This window comes from Chrysochloris asiatica, unplaced genomic scaffold (assembly GCF_000296735.1).
Source record: "Chrysochloris asiatica unplaced genomic scaffold, ChrAsi1.0 scaffold00007, whole genome shotgun sequence".
Taxonomy (NCBI): Eukaryota; Metazoa; Chordata; class Mammalia; order Afrosoricida; family Chrysochloridae; genus Chrysochloris; species Chrysochloris asiatica.
Window position 1 is genome coordinate 35,588,086 of NW_006408525.1, and position 19,474 is coordinate 35,607,559.

The 19,474-nt window shown below is 41.9% G+C and overlaps 1 protein-coding gene across 1 annotated transcript in view; it reads left to right on the plus strand.

The window, feature by feature from the left end:
• MILR1 (mast cell immunoglobulin-like receptor 1) overlaps positions 1-15,611 on the plus strand; it is a 40,329-nt gene extending 24,718 nt beyond the window's left edge. The window contains 3 exon segments of the mRNA XM_006878239.1: positions 8,673-8,783; positions 14,528-14,617; positions 15,520-15,611. Coding sequence (XP_006878301.1) covers positions 8,673-8,783; positions 14,528-14,617; positions 15,520-15,611 — 293 coding nt within the window.
• Positions 15,612-19,474: the final 3,863 nt, after the last annotated feature.

Genomic DNA, 19,474 nt, shown 5'->3' on the forward strand with positions numbered 1-19,474 from the left:
ATTAACTTTTCAGTCTAGGAGTGGAGGTCCCTAGGACCATCAAGGGAGAAGAGCAGAGAGCGGGACTCTACCCAGAGAAGCAGTGATGCCTGAAATGGAGGCAGAGATGGAGCGATGGAGCAGCTGGAGACTTTAGATCCAGAGAGGGAGAGCGACTGTGTGCTGAAGACCTGGGGGGTACTTGGTATATATCCTGAGGAAATCAGAGCTGTGACAGGACTAGATACATGCACACCCACATTCAGTGCAGTGCTGTTCACAGAGGCAAAAAGACGGAGAGAGCCTAAATGCCCGCCAACAGAAGAATTGGTTAAACAAACTTTGGTGCATACACACAGTGGAATATTGAACAGCATTGAAAAAATAATGAAGAATCTGCAAAACACCTCAGGATGAACTCGAAGAATATTACGCTGAGTGAAATTATTCAATCACTAAAGGATCAATATCACATGAGATTGTTGTTGTTGTTGTTAAGTGCCATCGAGTCAGTTCCAACCCATAGCGACCCTAAACAGGGTTTCTGAGGCTGTAAATCTTTACGGGAGCAGAAAGACTCATCTTTCTCCAGCAGAGCAACTGGTAGTTTCGAACTGCTGTCCTTGAGGTTTGCAGCCCGATGCGTAACCACTACGCCACCAGAGCTCCTTCGCATGAGATTACTGTTGTAAAAAGTTAAGAAAAGTTTTTCTTGCTAAATGAAACATTTTATGATGGTTACAGGGTACGTGGAGGTGGGGTGAGGGGAAAGTACAGGGAATAGAGGTAAATACTGTTTTTTTGGTTGTTGCTTTTTAAGACTGTTTTAAACAGGGGGAAATTAATAAATTACAGGATAACTACAAAGAAAATTAACACCTACACATCAAAATTTTAAAAAGAGGAAAATCAGAAAGATTCAATAAACATGAATACAATAGAAATGAAAATGAAAAGAAAACTGATAAACAAGATGAACTCAGTACAGAAAACGTGCAACGTAAGGAGAGTTCATTATGTGGAACAAAGAAACCACGCACAGCAAAATGACAGCAATCAATTCATATCTACTGATAATTACATTGAATATAAATGGATTAAATGCACCAGTCAAGAGACACAGCAGAATGGAGAAGAAAACAGGATCCTTCAATATGTTGTCTAAGAGACACATTAAAAAGGTGGAGACAACCTACATGCCCATCAAGAAAAGAATGGTTAAACAAACTTTGGTACATACACGCAACGAAATACTAGGCACCATAGAAGAATAATGATGAATTCGCAAAACCCTCACTGAACATGGATGACCCAGAGGACATTTTGATGAATGAAATTAGTCAATCACATAAGGACAAATATTCTATGAGACCAATATTGCAAAGAGTTAAGAAAAGGTTTTCTTTTCTATTCTTTTTTTTTTTTTGAAAAGGTTTTCTTGATAAAAGAAAGAATCTGTGATGGTTGGGGAGGGAGATGGGAAGAGGTAGGGAAAATTATAGGCTAGTGGGTGGCCACATGTTACCAGGGATGACAGGACAGGCAATACACAACAAGAGGGAGACTTGCAGAGGGAAGATGAAGGTAGTGGAGTTAAAGTGAAGAAGTAAATACTGTTAACTGTTGGCACATGGAGGGGATTGCAATCATTGTAATGAAGCAAAGTATATGATTTATTGAATGTAAAACTGATTCTTAAAGGAAAAAAAAAAAAAGTAAATCCCACTGTTCACTTTTGTTAAGATACTATGGAATCAACTCATTATTTTCATAACTGGGCAATATACAAGGGAAAAGCAAGTACTGAGTGAGCCCTCCTTTCCTGTTCAAACTGCACCTCAATGTAATAAAATACTTGAGGATGGCAAGTTTGTCTTTATAAACTGTATCAGAAATCAATGAAGAAGGAATAATTAGAATTAGTATATCACCATTTTGTAACTTTGAGTGAAGTATGCTTCTAGGTGATTACCATCGAATGTTATGTACAAACAAAAATCGAATCAGCCATTAAGTGTCTGCTAATTGAACTCCTGCTGTGGTGCTGTAGGGTAAGCACTGGACTGCTAACCACAAGGTCGGCAGTTCAAACGTACCAATTGCTCCTTAGAAACCCTATTCAGGGTTTATGAGTTGGAATCAAGTCAACAGCACTTAACAACAACAATGGAAGCATGAAGGATCCCTGGTGAGTCCGTGAATTAAGCATTTAGCTGCTAAACAATAGGTCAGTGGTTTAAACCCCTCATGGTCTAGTCAGTATGTTTAATGGAAGGAAGCAGACACAACCACCTATGGTATGTTCTTGTTAAGCAAAAACTAATATGAACTTCACCAAGTTTCTAGATGTAATTACTGATTTACCAGAAACAGCAGGGACAGAGAAACATGGTACAAGCTATCATCATCCAGACCATGAAAAACACAACAGAACAAACAACCTGCTATCTTCAACAAATAAATTGTAAGGGAAGAAATAAAACCAAAGAGTTGGCAAGACCTGTACATTAAAAGAGACTTAAGAACGTATCAACCAAGTGCAATACTTGAATATCAATGTAAACAAATTAAAAAATAAAAGCCAATTGTAGAAACTTGAACACTGCCTAGACATTTGAGGATGTTTTTAAATACAAGGGGGCTTCAAAAAGTTTGTGACGATATGGGATTGAAATAATAAAAGAATTATTGTATCACAAAGTTTTGAAACCTCTCATCTTGTTAATTTTGAGGTGTGATAATGGTACTGAGAGTGCTTGGCTCTGTGAGCACTAGAGGGCTAGCCAAGGTTGGTGGTTTGAGCCTACCAGCTACTCTGCAAGAGATAGATGAGGTTTTCTGCTCCTGCAAGATTTATAATCTTGGAAACTATATACAGGGTTGCTATGTGTTGGGACTGACTCAACAGCACTTCACAGCTACACTGATATTATGTTTCTAAAAAAAGAATCCTTATTATTTAGAGATGTTGTTGTGGTTGGTAAGTGCCATTGAGTCAGTTCTGACTCATAGTGACCCTTGTATAGGGTTTCTGAAGAGCAGTTGGTAGGCTTAAGCCACTGAACTTGCAGTTTAGCAGTCCAGTGCGTATTCCTACAGACTCATCAATGTCTTCTAACCAAATATGACCAGGTTTGTTTTTGTTGTTGTTGTTAGGTGCCATCGAGTTGGTACCAACTCACTTTCTTGAAAGATTTCAATTTTCATTCCATCAATTCTTGGTGCCTTCTTCTTTGCCAATTCCTTCAATACACCTTGGGCTTCCTCCTTCAGTATCATTGGCTCTTGATCATATGCTACCTCTTGAAATGGCTGAACATCAATCATTTCCTTTTGGTACAGTGACTCTGCATATTCCTTCCATCTTCTTTTGATGCTTTCTGCATCACATAGGTAATTAAACAAAGTTGGGTTTACTGACTTGTTACAATGAAGGAGAACACATAAACCATGGGACATCTCAGCATGTTGTGTTGTTGTTAGTTGTTAGGTACCATCGAGTTGGTACTGATTCATAGAGACCTTATTATGCACAACAGAAAAAATCATTGCTGGTCCTGTACGAACCTCACAATCCTTGCTACGCTTGGGTCCATTGCTGCTGCCACTAACCCAATCCATCACATTGAGGGTCTTCCTCTTTTACACTGACCCTCCACTTTACCAACATGTCCTGCTCCAGGGACTGGTCTCTCCTGACAATTTGTCCAAAGTATGAGAGACGAAGTCTGGTCATTCTGACTTCTAAGGAGCATTCTAACTGTACTCCTTCAAACACAAATTTGTTGTGTCTTTTGGCATGTTAGGTCTTATTATGAGATTTGGACTTGTATTTTTGGAGGTTTGGAGGATGATTCAAAGGAACAGGCTTTGCTCTGGATTGGATTCTTTCAGGAAGTTGTAGTAATTCTGTGATTATCTTAATAATTCTTATCTAGAAGGTAAGACCATAACAAGAAAGGCAGCAGTTCTTCCCATTAGCCAGTATATGGGATGTTTGGACATTGTGGTGATTTGGACAATATTAATGTTTTCATCTGCATTCAGAAATGGGATATGGCAGTCTTAGTTTTGTCTTGATCCATCAGGCCTTGTCTGGTTGGTGGTCTATGACTTCGTTTATGTCTAGTAGCAGAACACCAAAGCCTAGCTGTGAGCTACAGGCCAGTTTACAGCTGTCTACAGTTGCTTTTCTCTTTCTCAGTGCTGAAGTGTATGGATGTAATAAAATACAGTCTGTGCTTCTCTTCAAAACCATTAAGAGCAGGTAGACCAAACAGAATTAATCATGAGTTGATAATCATAAAACTGGGTGATACTTTCATTGAGACTCATATGCTGTCCTCTCTACTATTATGTATGAAATTATCCAAAATATAAAATAATGGGCAAAACAAGCCATCAGACAATAATGTTTGGTCATAGGAGCTGGAACAGTTTTAATCTTTCTATGTCGGTATAAGAGAGAGCCAGTACAAGGGAACTTGTGGTCAGCCCACTCATCACTCATTGTGAGGCGCCTCTGCTTCCTCACACACAGATCAGCGTAGCTGCATAGGCAACCAGAGCCTCAAGTAGGGAAGTACTCCAAAAATGCAGTGTCCCTACCACCTCAACCCACAAAACTGTTGCTGGAAGACCACTGAGTTAGCATCAGGTGATATTAACAAGGGCTATATGTTTTGTTGTTTGTTTTCCAGAATGTCCTTCACCCACATTGTCCTCAGAAACCAGTGTGGCCACAAAGGGTCAAAATGTATCTCTGATATGCTCCATCAAACCAATATCTCAAAGAGCCAAATATTCTTTGTTTCTGCATGAGAAACAGGTGAAAAGTGAAGATGCACAAAGTGAATTCATGATTTTTAACATAAGCATCTCAAAAGCTAATGATTTGGGCCCCTACAAAAGCAAAGTCCACATTAAGAACTGCTCAAATGTCAAATACAGTGGTTCGGACTTCACAATTTGTAGGTAAATAGAACACTTGTTATTTGGAGCCCCTGTGGTTTGTGGGATCTCCATACCCCTAGGAGCACTCACTCAAGAATTGGAGAGTGTGTCACTAAGATAATCATTCTTTTTTTTTTTTTGCTTTCTCTTTGAAAGATTTGTTTATTATTTAAGACGATAGACTAATTGCCTTGGAAATAAGTCTTATATCTCAACAATTTAGAAAACTATTGAGGTCTTTTCTGGGTCCTTTCCTGAAGGACTAGCAAGAAGGATCTGAGGAAATGCCTTGTGATCTTTCATCATTATGAATATGATTTGAGTAATTCTTGAAAGTTACAAGAAGTAGATTTCAGTTCCTTAGAAAAGATGTTATGTGGGTACAGAATATCTACCCAACATTAACGATCTCATTTCCCCAAACCAAGCTGCTCTCTGAGCCCTGAGTGTCATTCTGTTGGGTCACAGTAATTTCTGCTCATGGGAGGGATTTGGCCAGGAGACCTTCAATCCTTTTCTAAGATTTGTTACTTATACTTTAGCCCCTTTATTTTATAGCTTCTGTCCAACTAATTTTTTTTTTTTTTTTTTTAAAGAGTGGGCTTTAAAGTTAGTTCTGGCTCTGCCAGTTACTAGTTAAGTAACCTTGGGTAAGTTACTTGAAGCCCAATTGGCTCCTGTGTGGAATGAGCATGATACTACTACCTACCACGTGGAACCACTGAACAGGTGAAATGAGATGGTAACTTGGCTAGCATGTCTGGCATATGATACTCAACAACTATCCTTCCTTCTTTGTAAGATCAGATTGCTGATTCTCTCTCGAATTAGGGTCTAACCCACTAGACTCTCAGATTTCCTGTTGAGACTTTTTCTTGAGTCTATTTATCAGAGTTACTTCCTGAGCTTTTGGAAGAAGTAAAAGATAAGTATATAACTGCACTGTAGAGATAAAAATACAGTTAGAGAAAATGATATTTCTGGCCTTCTTCAGTTTTATAAAAACCTCATTATATCTTATATTGTTGGTGTTAAGCGCCGCTGAGTCGGTTCCAACTCATAGTGACCCTGCATGGGGTTTTCAAGGAGTGGCTGGTAGGTTTGAACTGCTAATTTGGGGTTAGCAATCCAGTGCTTATCCTACAGTGTCACACCAAGATTCCTTAACCTTATAAGGACTGAGAATTAAAGTACCTTGCAATTTATACTTGGAAGTGGATCTTGGATAAGAGCTGCTCAGACCAACAAGAAGCAGAGAGTGGATTCTGATGAAAGACATGCTTGTGCCCTGATGCCTCAAAGCAGAAAGATGCCCTCCACCCTCTGGGCTGATTCTGCATCCAGCTCATGTCACACTGTATGGGGGCAGCCACATAGCTGCCTTTCCTGCTGTGTTGTGAGCCTCCTGGCTTCTCCAAAAGGCGTGAAGCTAAAACCAGATTGTCTAATAATGTAAAATACAGTCAACTCATCTCTATGACTTTACCAGGAAAGCGCTACCTGAGCCCAGTTCTTTTCAACAGGGTCTAGATTTGCTTCCAGAAATAGCAGCTGCTCCTTTACCATTTCCCCTTTTGGCCACCTGCTTTCAAAGGCCTTTCCTTTTACAGGGTCTACACAAGTTCTGATGGGTTAGCATTCCTACATAAACAAACTACAGATACGTCTGGAAGCTGAGGCAGGAAAGGACCTTATAGTGAGATTTGTTGACCGACTGATTCCTGTCATGTCCTTCCATTGCCCAGGTACTAAGTAGCCATATTAGAATTTGGATCTCTCTTGGATTCATTTGGTCTCTAGATTTTCTTTTGCTTTTTCGTCTTTTTAAAAATTGATTTCTAACACCTGTGCCTGCCCAGTTGTCTTTTCACTGTCCAACTGCTAACATTTGATGAGTTTAGACTTGTAGCAAGGGGCAATGGCTAAACATTACATTAATGACTCTCAGGTTGTTGGTGGTTTAAGCCCACCTAGTGACTCCATGAGAGAAAGACATGACAATATGCTTCCATAAAGATTACAACTTATTAAACTCTACGGAGCAAGATTACTTTGGGTCCATTGGGTTGCCATGAGTCGACTCCACGGCACCTAATAACATCAACAAGCTTCCAGGAACACTTTTAGCCAGAAGCAAGAAAAGGCCCCTGCCCAATTCTGAAGTTTTAAGCAAGGGCATTGCTCTGGTAAATATCAGCCATGTCCCTTATGATGGGTTGAGAGTCTGGGAGGCAACAAGGTTGTGCCTGCCTGGAATCTACAATCCTGTTTTTCTACTCTACGTACCAGGACCCCAATTCCCAGCCTAGGCAGACCTGAACTTGCTTCTGGGACCAGCACAAATCTCCTCCCCGGTTCATCCTTCCACTAGTGGACCGTGGTGTGAGCATCTCTGGAACTGAGCTAAGGAAGCTAGGTACACAGGGCGTGGGTGGCCTGTGTGGGCTGGAGGGTCCTTATACGTGCAAACCCACCAGGTAGGAAACAGCCTGGGTGGGAAGGGACAGGCCAAGACTGGGACCAGCTTTCCCCATGTTCTCACGTCCCAGAGCAGAACTTCAGGAGGGTGACAATTCTAAGTTTAAACCTGACCTTCTAAGTCCTGATAAGGGTACACTTATCAAGGGAAGAGGAGTCGTGGTGTGGTGCTGTGGGTTAATGTGCCAGACTGCAAAGCCGTTTGAACTGTGAGGTCAGCAGTTCAAGCTCACCAGTCGCTCCTCGGAAACCCTATACAGGGTCGCTATGGGTCGGAACTGACTTAACGGTGCTTCACAACAACATCAAGGGGAGAGAAGAAAACCTAGGTTAGCAAAGGCAGAAAGTACACTTAGGCATTGGACACTTCACCCAGCCTCATCCTCAGAAGAAATGAGCCCGTATCCTGTGTTCAGTAAGTTCTAACAAGTGAGGCAGCTTGCTGGAACCCAGTTTTTGCCTACAGATCCCAGCTCTCCCTTACTAGCTGTGTGACTTGAGAAAAACTATGTACTCTCTCTGAGCCTCACTTTCCTCACCTGTAAAATGTGAACCCACCAGTGGTTCCACAGGAGAAAGATGAGGCTTTTGTACTCTGTAAAGAGGTAGAACCTCGGAAACCCTATACTGAGTCACTGTGAGTTGGAAACAATTCCACAGCACTTAATAACAACAATAAAATGTGAGGACAATAAATGAGATAAATTGTAAAGTGCTGAGCACAACAGTGTGCATGGAGTTATCATAGGGTCGCTGTTTGGGTGGCACAAATCAGGCCAGTGTGGCTAAGGCTTTTGCCCAATAACCAGCCAGACCTTTCTGATGGTTTGTTTTTGTTAAGTGCCACAAAGTCGAATCTGACTCATAGCGACCCTGTACAGTTTCCAAGGAGCGAATGGTGAGTTTGAACTGTCAACCTTGAGGTTCAAACCAACCTTGTGATCCAGTGCTTATGTTACAGAGCCACAGCAGGACTCCTTCTGATGTCAGTCACCAGTCTGTTAAGTGTTGTGTTGCTTGTCTCTTCCACATATGACTCCCACGTGGGCCCTGTGCTGGCTCATGGTTTAGGACTTTGGTGACTAACAAGTTAACAACTCTTAAGAGTTTCAGGTGTCTACAGAAGCATGGGGACCAGGGGTATGAAGTGGGTCACTCTGGGAAACAGCTGTGACTATACTTTCACGAACACTTAACAGTCCAATGCCCCCAGGAGAGAGGGCTGTGCAGTTAAACTGACCACTGAATGCTGTCTCTTCCAGGTGGGGGCAGCTGTGCTCTCTGCCTGCAGCTACTGCTTCCAGGGTTCCTTCTGGTGCTGACAGGAATAGTCCTTATGCTGGCATGTTGGATACTACCAAAATACAAAGCAAGTAAGTTCTTCAGGCCCTTTGCCATTTCCTTTGCCGTGGGTGATGGATGCAGAAAGCAAGGGCAGAGGTGGAGACAAGAGTTGAGGAGGAAGGGAAAGGGGAGTCAGAACTGGGATGGGAAAAGGAAGAGATGAGAAGGGTGAGGGTTGATGAAGTGGACTTCCTCAACAGTCCACCCCCAGCACTCATTTGGCAGGTAAAAGCCTTCTCTTGGTTTCAGGGGCATGTGACCTGTACAGTCAGTCATACCTTACACTTAGAAGGGTCCTGTGCTTGGTGTGATGTTCTGCCGTCACCTGGAAATGTTTCCATTTTGAACAAGAGGCCCCACATTTTCATTTTTGCATTGGTTACGTAGGCCATCCTGACGGCATGTCCCTCAGAGGTACTCGCTCACTGCCACCCAGTCGATTCTGCCTCATAGCGTCCCTGTGTGCAGTTTCCGAAGCTGTTCATCTTTACAGGAGCAGAAAGACTCATCTTTCTCCCGAGGAGCTGCTGGTGGGTTTGAACTGCCAACTTTATGATTAGCAGTCCAGTGCTTATCCTACAACACCATGCCAGCACTCCTCAAAGGCAAAGAGCCTTCTATTTTTCAGCACCCTCACGGAGTCCACCTACATCCATTTTCTATGACTGCCACAACAAAGTGCCACAGGCTGGGAGACTTGAAACCAGAAATGTATTGTCTCAGTGACACAGGCTACAAGTGGAAATCAAGATGAGAGCAGAAGCAGGCTCTCCCTGAAGGTTCTAGGGGGAGATCTCCCTTGGCCTCTTCCAGCTGCTGGTGGGTACCAGCAATCCTTGGCATTCTGTGGCTTACAGATACATCACTTGAGAATCTCCCATGGCTGTCTTCCCTCTGCCTCTCCCTGGTTCTGTAGTTCTTTTCCTCTTTTATAAGGACACCTGTCACATTGGACTAGGATCTACCCTACTCCAGTAGGACCTCGTGTAACTTACCTAATAGTATCTTCAAAGACCTGATTTCTAAACAAGATGATACTCAGAGGTACCAGAGGTTAGGACTTCAATGTGTCTTCTGGGGGGATGCAATTCAACCCATTCACCACCACTTATAGGAAGACAGTACATAAAGACAAGAGCATCGCTCCTCTCGACTTCACTTGAAGGGCTAGATCGGAGAAAACACATTTATACTCCTTAATGTCTTCAGCAGAAGTCTCGATTAATTCCTGCTCATTGGCAGAGGAGATGAGAAACATGTAGCTGAATTAATTTAATGTAATACTTCTGTACCAATTTATATAAGAAAAGCTATGAGATAATGTGCCCAAGTATCTTGAAGTACGCCTATGGAAAACGAGTATGCAAATAGCCATAGAAGCCAAGCCGGTAAGGGATCTGATTGTTTTTATTCTTCACCTCCCAGGACAACCTCTGGTTAAGAATTCACAGGTGCTTTTTCAGCTGGCATACAAGTGTGGGGGAACAGCTAGATTTGCATAAAAGACATTCTGCATCTTGTCACAGCCAGCTGAGGGATGCAGGGCAGACTCCTTCACCCTTCTGAGCACAACACACTGACCTGTGCAGTAGGACCCTGGGAGACATTGCCAGAACTGATGGGGGAATTTACATAAGTGTTAGGTTCCAATGTTTGCTCCATGTTTCAAAGTCCTAGTTGAGAGAAGCCAGGTTTTCAATTGACATGATTAAATTTATCTCTATTCCTTATGATGAGTTCTGTTGTGGCACTGGATTGCTTGCTAACCACAAGGTCAATAGTTCAAATCTGCCAACCACTCCTTGAAAACCCTATACAGGATTGCTATGAGTTGGAACCAACTCAATGGCACTTAACAGCAACCACTTTCTATGAAAAGCCTTGTTGTAAGATCTTGGGGTTAGCAATCCAGTTCTTATCCTACAGCACCACAGCAGGACTCCATGAGAAGCTTTGTTGTTATAAAGTGCTGTCGAGTGAGTGCTGACTCAGGTCACCCTGTACAGTGTTTCTGAGGAGTGGCTGGTAGGTTTCAACCACTGACATTGCAGTTCAAACTGACCTTGTGGTGTAGTACTTATTCCTACAGCGCCACACCAAGTAAAGCCTAGGTTCTTGTAAAAGTTAAATTAAATTTCTTTTTAGCCTAGGCTAGAAATAGTTCAGCTGGGTAATTCCACATCTCTTGAGGTGGCTACAAAATTGGTTAGACTGTTCTCTTCAGCAAAGGAAAGAAAATGTGTCTGGCCATCTCAAGAATGATCTGATCAGCAAACAACTTATTGTTGTTGTTAGGTACCATCGAGTCGGTACCGATTCATAGTGTCTTTATGCACAACAGAATGAAACACTGCTGGGTCCTGCGCCAACCTCCCAATCACAGTTAACGCCCGAGCCCATTGCTGCTGCCACTGTGCCAATCTATCTCATTGGGGGTCTTCCTCTTTTTCTCTGATCCCACTCCTTCTCCAGGGACTAGTGCCTTTTGATAATATGTCCAAAGAATGAGAGATGAAGTCTGGCCATCCTGGCTTCCAAAGAGCATTCTGGATGTACTTCTTCCAACACAGATTTGTTTATTCTTTTGGCAGTCCATGGTGCTTTTAATATTATCCTATAACACCATAACTCTTGTACTGTCTTCTTTATTCATTGTCCCACTTTCACGTGCATATAAGGTTACTGAAAATACCATGTCTTGGGTTTGTAGCACCTTAGCCCTCAAACTGACATCTTTGCCCAATGCAAGACGTTAATGTCTTGACTGCTGCTTCCTTGGGTATTGATGGTTGATTTGAGCAAAACAAAGTCTTTGACAACTTCAATCTTTTCTCCATTAATATGGTTGTTATTTTTTGGTCCAGTTGTGAGAATTTCTGTTTTCTTTACATTGAGGTGCAACCCATATCAAAGGCTGTGGTCTTTGATCTTCATAACTAAGTATTTTAACTCCTCTTTGCTTTCATCTGCATATCACAGGGTGCTAATGAGTCTTCCTCCAATCCTAATGCCATGGTCTTCTTCATATAATTCAGCTTCTCAAATTATTTGCTCAGCGTACAGATTGAATAAGTATGGTGAAAAAATATAACCTTGGTACACACCTTTCCTAATTTTAAATCATTCAGTGTTCCCTTGTTCTGTTTGAACAACTGATTCTTGGTCTGTGTACAGGTTCCTAGTGAGCAACACAATTAAGTGTTCCAGAATACTCATTTCCACAATGTTGTCCATAGCTTGTCAGGATACACACAATCCTTTGTGTATTAATAAAGCATAGATAAACATCCTTCTGGTATTCTCTACTTTCAGCCACAATACATCTGACGTCAACAGTGATATCCCTTGTTCCATATCCTCTTCTGAATCCAGATTGAAACTCTAGCAGTTCTCTGTCAATGTCCTGTAGCAGCTAGTTTTGAATTATTTTTAGCAAAATTTTATTTGCATGTGATATTAATGACATTATCCAATCATTTCTTCATTCCGTTGAGTTACCTCTCTTTGGAATGGGCACAAATATGGATCTCTTGGCCAAGTAGCTGTCTCCCAAATTTCTTGGTATAGATAAATAAGTGCCTTCAATGCTGCCTCAGTTTGTTGAAAGATTTCAATTTGTATTTCATCAATTCCCAGAGCTTTGTTCTTTGCCAATGTCTCCAGTGCATGTTGGTCGTCTTTCCTTCAGTATCAGTGGGTCTTAATCATATGCTACCACTTGAAATGGCTGAACAGCGACAATTTATTTTTGGTACAGTGACTGTGTAATCTTTCAATCTTTTTGATGCTTTCTGCATCATTCAATATTTTGTACATTGTTGTTGTTGTTAAGTGCCGTTGAGTCAATATTGCAAGTCAAGGCTTAAATTTTTTCCTCAGTTCCCTCAGCATGAGGAATGCTGAGTGTGTTCTTCCTTTTTGGGTTTCTAACTCCAGGCTGTTGCACATTTCTTTATAATATTTGACTGTCTTCTCAAGGTGCCCTTTGAAATTTTCTATTCAGCTCTTGTACCTCCTCACTTCTTCCTTTTGCTTTAGCATCTCTATGCTGGAGAGCAAGTTTCAGAGTCTCTTCTCACATCCATTTTGGTCCTTTCCTTCTTTCTTGTGTTCTTAATAACCTTTTGCTTTCTTTCTGTATGATGCTCTTGATGTCATTGCACAAGATGGGCTTCAGTCATTAGTGCCTTATGAATCAAATCTGTTCTTGATATAATCTCTAAATTCAGGTGGTATATGTTCAAGATGATATTTTGGCTCTCATAAGCTTATTTTAATTTTCTTCAGCCTGAACTTGCATATAAGCAAGAGATAGTCTTTTCCACAGTCTGCCCCTGGCCTGGTTTTGACTTATGATATGGAGCTTTTCCCACCATTTCTTTCCAGGTTGTCAGTTTTATTTCTGTGTATTTCATCTGGTGAGGTCCATATATACAATCCTTTTATGTTGTTTTAAAAAGGTATTTGCAATGAAGAAGTCATTGGTCATGCAATCTATCACCAAGGCCTTATCTTCCAATGACTGATCCTGACCCTTTGCTTTCAACTTTTGCATTCCAATCACTGGTAATTATCAATACATCTTGATTTTGTACATGATCAATTTCAGAGTGAAGAAGCTGTTATAATTCTTTCACCATCACTGGCTTTAGTGGTTGGTGCATAAATTTGAATAATAGTTGTATCGATTGTTCTTCCTAGTAGGCATATGGATCTATCCTATCAGAAAGTGTTGTACTTTAAGAAGGATCTTGAGTTGTTCTTTTTGATGATGTATGCGATACCATTCCTCTTCAGTTTGTAATTCCTGGCATACTAAACCATGTGATTATCAGATCTAAAGTGGCCAATACCAGTCCATTTCAGCTCACTAATTCCTAGAATATGGATCTTTATGTGTTCCATTTCATTTTTGACAACTTTCAATATTTTTAGATTCATACTTCCTGTATTCTGTGTTTTGATTATTATTGGATGTTTACAGCTGTTTCTCCTCATTTTGAGTTGTACCCCATCAGCAAATGAAGATCCTGAAAGTTTTGCTCTATTTGCGTCATCATGATCAACTCTACTTTGAAGAGGCAGCTCTTCCCCAGTCATACCTTCCAACCTGAGGGGCTCATCTTCTAACATGTTATCTGACAATATTCTGGTGCTCTTCATCATGTTCCAATATTCAATATTTTGGTGCTATCTGACAGTATTACACTGCTATTCATAAGGTTTTCAGTAACTAAATATTCAGAAGTAGTTTGTCTCTACTTCGTCCTAGTCTGTTTCAGTCTGGAAGCTCAGCTGAAACCTGTCTACCATGGGTGACAGACACTACTGGTATTTAAAATACTGGCGGCATAGCTTCTAGAATCACAGCAAAATGCAAGTCACCACAGTACGATAAACTGACAAATTAAATTAAATTTCTTATCAGCCTAGGTTAGAATAGTTTAACCGGGTAAATTATCCACATCTCTTGAAGAGATTAAAAAACTTTTTAAACCGTTCTCTTCCGCAAAGGAAAGAAAACCTATCTGGTCATCTCAAGCGTCACCTGGTCAGCAAAGGATGTTACTCATAGAGCACAGACAATAGACCCTCAGGGCCTGTGGGTTCTCAGACTCCTGATAAGTTCTCACTTATCTTCATCTGGCCACAGTTTCAGCTGCTAGAGTGAGTCACACTTTCTTTCAGAACTTTGAGGGTGTCTATACCTGGGCGAAGATGAACAATGTGGCTGAACTGATTTAGTTTACAAATTCTGTACCCATTCATGTAGGAAAAGCTTTGAGAGCGAATGTGCCCAGGGACTACAAAGAAACAACCAAGGAATTTACAGAATATGCAACTATCTGTGAAAAACAAACAGGTAAGGTGTTTTGATTGGTTTTCTTTTTTTTTTTTTTTTTTAAGGTAATACAAATGTTGCTCTTAAGTGAAGTGATGTTGAGTCAGTTCCAACTCATAGCGACCCTGTATTACCGCAGTCCTGGTGTGGCGCTGTGGGTTAATGCGCCAGACTGCAAAGCCAATTGAACTGCAAAGTCAGCAGTTCAAGCTCACCAGCTGCCCCTCGAAAACCCTATACAGGGTCGCTATGGGTCAGAACTGACTCGACGGCACTTAACAACAACAACAAAGGAGCGGGAATACAAATACATGGGTATAAAAAGTAAGACAAAAGGAATAGCTTGCAGTGATTCCCTCCCACCTTTGCTGCCAAGTCCTGCTCTCCAGAGGAGACCACCACGTTCTTGTAAACGTTCTACGTGCAAGCATCAAAACAACTGGTAGCATGTCATACATATGTTTCCCACACATTGATTTTCTCAAAAATCTATCTTGGAGATTTGAAAATATTTTAGAGTAATCTACACCATATTCCAGGGTCTTATATGTATATTTCTTAGAACAGACCTCACATCCTGCTTTATGATGAGACGACCCAGGACCTTGCTAACACCAAGAGCACTCCTACCTAATCAACATTGCCTCAGCACCAACCGTGTTCTGGATGCAGTGCTAAGCAATTCATGTGCATTGTCTAGTGCAAAAACCATTAACTCCCAATTTATGTCACTCCCATTTTACAGCATTTGTGCCACACTTGGAACCAAGACAGTATGTTTCAGCTCAACGTGGTAAGAACTTTCTGCAAAGTCCTAGTGGCTGAGCACCGTTACAAAGGCAGCTGATTAAGCCATTTCTTTCATCTGGTCAAAGATTTGAACTATTGGCCCAAGAACTTCTATTCCTTGTTTTTTTGCCCAGGTACCCACCAATCTCAGGAGCTACACTACGCTACCCCTATGTTCCAGACGGTGGCATTAGGAAAGCATGGTGAGCCACAGCTGTTGACATGAGACAAGTGGTCTTTGTGAGGTCACTGTACTACTTCTAGGCTCTAGGAGCCCAATGTTGGGCCGGATGGGAGTAGCATGCACATTCCAGGAAACCAATAGTAACCAAGACCACAGGGTCTAACAAATATCATCAGGGGATGAGTGGGTGTGGTTAGGAAAGTGACAATTAATGTAGAGAGGAAGATGCAGGGTCACCACTAAAACATTGCCCAAGAATAAATTATTTAACGTAGTCCTAAAAAAATGATTAAGTATTTGGCTCTATCAGGATACTCGCTACTTGACATAGGATTGTTTTTTATTTTTCAGTAGCCCCACTAGGTACTCATCCCAAGTTTTCTGAATGATTCCTCTCTTACCTTTCAGAAGTCTGTAAGGATTATACAGCGGAATGTGTATATTCTGAAGTCAACTTTAAATGAAAGCAATAAACTGCATTTCAAGGTAAGGTACTTTCCATAAAGATGATTTACATGAAAAAAAGAGGAAACAGGCTCAGTTTGGTTACTTCAAGTGAATCTCTCAGATTTAAACACTACTCCTTTTGACCATTTGGGTACATCCAATCCTGTGAAGCACTGGACTGCTTAACCACAAGGTTGGTGGTTCAAAGCCCCGGCTGCTCCTAGGAAACCTTATACACCATGAGTTAAACGTTAAACGCTATGAGTCAGAAATGACATCAGCAGTTCTGTCGTGTGGGACCCATTGGTAATGACTTTGACATATTTTTACTCTATTTAGCCATGGACTATTACCTCGATGCCCACATCATTTTAAAAAGGAAGGCTGCTCTCCATAAATGCATTCTGGAAGCACTGCAAGGACTATCTTTTAGGCTTCCATGCCACTATGCTCACTGAGAATTCAAAAGCAAAACTCACGTCTAAATTCTAGGAAGAAAGTAGGTGACCTTGAAAATATATCTGAAGAAAAGTGTTTGCAGTCACCGTAAGAAGTAAAAATCACCTCACAAGTACCCATTTATCATCCACTATGATTTTAATGTGTTCTCAGATGTTGTAAGGCTGCAAAATCATTTCTAGTTTGACTTTCATGGTCTTTCTCAGTCCTCGAGATTCAGTTAATGCCTAAGACTGCATTTCCTTCCCAGCGTTCTGTGGCGAGAACTCCCTGACTTGAACGCAGGAGGAGAGGGGAACAGAATTATGTCCAGACTGAATCTCTCATAGGAGATATTGTTGTTAAGAACAGTTGAGTTGGTTTTGACTCAGAATGACTCTCTATAGTGTTTCTGAGGAATAGCTGGTGGGTTTGAACTGCCAACCTTGTAGTTAGCAGTCCAATGCTTATCCTATAGCATCACACCAGGATTCCTATGTTATTGTTGTTAAGTGCTGACCCATAGTGACCCTGTATAGGGTTTCTGAGGAGCAGCTTGGTGAGCTTGAACTGCTGACCTTGAGGCGCAAACAGACTTTGCAGGTCCAGCGCATTAAGCCGCAGTGCCACACAGAAGTCCAGGACTCCTATAAGTCTAATCAAATCCAATAGGCAGATTCCAGACAGACTTTTTTATTCACTTGACCAAAATATCCCTACTCTGTTCTTCTTTGGGGATGTTGCTTGAACCTCTACCTAGAAAAATCGCTGCTGTCATTTCTCACAAGGATCCCTGGGAGAGTACACAGTCAGGCTGCTAACCTGGAGGCCAGCAATTTGAATCCACCAGTTGCTCTGCTGAAGAAAGACGAGGCTTTCTACTCCCATGAAGATTAACAGCTTTGAAAACACTGTGCAGGGTCGCTATGAGTCGAAATCGGCTTGACGGCACACCACCAACATTTATTACTCAACGCTGGGTTCACATCCTACCAGGTTGATATTAATTTGATTTCAAGGGAAATTTAGACTCGGATGGGTTAAGTGATTTCACGGAGTCACCCATAGCTTATTGGTGTTGTTAGCGCTGTTGAGTTGGTTTCGACTCACAATGACCCTGCTCCGAGGAACAGCTGGTGAGTTTGAATCAACGTGAAAGCTTAGAAAGTGGGATTACCCTGGGAGTTAAATCCTGGTAAAGACCAGCAAGGAGTCCTGGTGTGGCGCTGTAGGATAAGCACTGGACTGCTAGCCACAAGGTCGGTGATTCAAACCAACCAGCTGCTCCTCAGAAACCCTACATGGGGTCACCACTAGGAGTGGGAACTGACTCCACAACATTTAACAACAAAGAATATCAAAAACACTGGAGTTCCCTCTTCAGGTGGGAAGGGATATTGCACATATTTGTTGTCATGCAATTATAAATTCCTCCTTTGCCTGCCGATATCATTCAGGGGGGGAATCAGTATATTGCTGAGATTAAGAGCGTGGGGCTCAAAGTCAAGCAGACACGAACAGACCCTGGATAAATTATCTAGCCTCTCTGGGCCTCAATTTCCTCACTTGTAAAAAAATAAATATAAAAATGTGGTGTCGAAGCTTCAAAGAGCAATGTATTTGCTCCCAGCAAGGTATTTGGGAGCTGCTCCAGGTGTCTTATCCAGGACGTGATTGGATAGGGGACAAACCCTGTGTTCCCTGATGTTGTTAAGTGTTGTTGAGTCGGTTCTGACTCATAGTGACCCTGTACAGGGTTTCTGAAGAGCACCAGGTGGGCTTGAATCACTGACTTCTCAGTTAGCTATTGTTGTTAAGAGCTGTCGGGTCGGTTCTGACTCATAATGACCTTGTACAGGGTTTCCGAAGAGCACCAGGTGGGCTTGAATCACCGGCTTCTCCGTTAGCTGTTTTGTTAAGTACTGTCGGGTCAGTTCTGACTCGACATAGTGACCCTGTATAGGGCTTCTAAAGAGCACCTGCTGGGTTTGAATCTAACTTTTCAGTTAGCTGTTTTGTTAAGTACTGTCGGGTCAGTTCTGACTCGACATAGTGACCCTGTCTAGGGCTTCTAAAGAGCACCTGCTGGGTTTGAATCTGACTTCTCAGTTAGCTGTTGCTATTGTTAAGTGCTGTCAAGTTGGTTCTGATTCATAGCAACCCTATACAGGTGGTGAGCAGCTAGTGAATTTGAACCGCCAACCTTGCAGTTCAAATCAACCTTGAGGTCGAATGCTCACGCCACACCAGGACTCCACAGTCCAGTGCGTATCCTACAGCACCACAGGACCTATCCAGTCTTATATTCCACACCTTCCAGCCCAACACTCACTAGACCCACTTCCATACTTGCTCCTCTGTTCCCGGCAGAATGTATGACCAGACCTGCAGCCCTCTGAGTGAATAAGTTCTTTGCTCCCAAAGCAGAGGCTTTATGTGATTCCTCACTCAGGCTCTGCTGAGTCCTGGCCCTAAGTTGTTGATCTGGAGGTAACAGGGGGAGGCAGGGACTAATCTTAAAAAAGACAAGCAAGATAGTATTGAAACATCTGTTTCAGGTGTTCTCCCTTGGCAAGGGGGAAAGGGCAGAAGCTTTGGTTGGTCCAGAGGCTTAAGGAAATTATGGCTTTCAAGGTCTCAAATGTCTCCATCCCAAGTCCTACTTCTTTCCATGGGTGCCCTGAGTTCAGCACTGGAGAACTCGATCTGCTCGTCCTTCATAGTTGTACTATCCTTTTGATCCAATACAGAGTTTTCAGCTGCAAGAGAAAACGCTGAAAACGCTGTTAAACGCTGCCATGGAGGTTTTCTGGGTTTCATGGCATGCCTTGAATCGATCATCTGCCTTTTTTTTTTTTTTTTTTTGCAAAGCTTCTAAAGCAGTTAACAGAAACCAACCAACTCCACAATCTGTATAACACCATCGCCCCATACCTTTGAAGCGCTAATACTACTTATTGCCCGTCTATGCCACCTTCTCCACTGCAGATGAAAGTCTTAGTCATTGTGAAGTGACCACA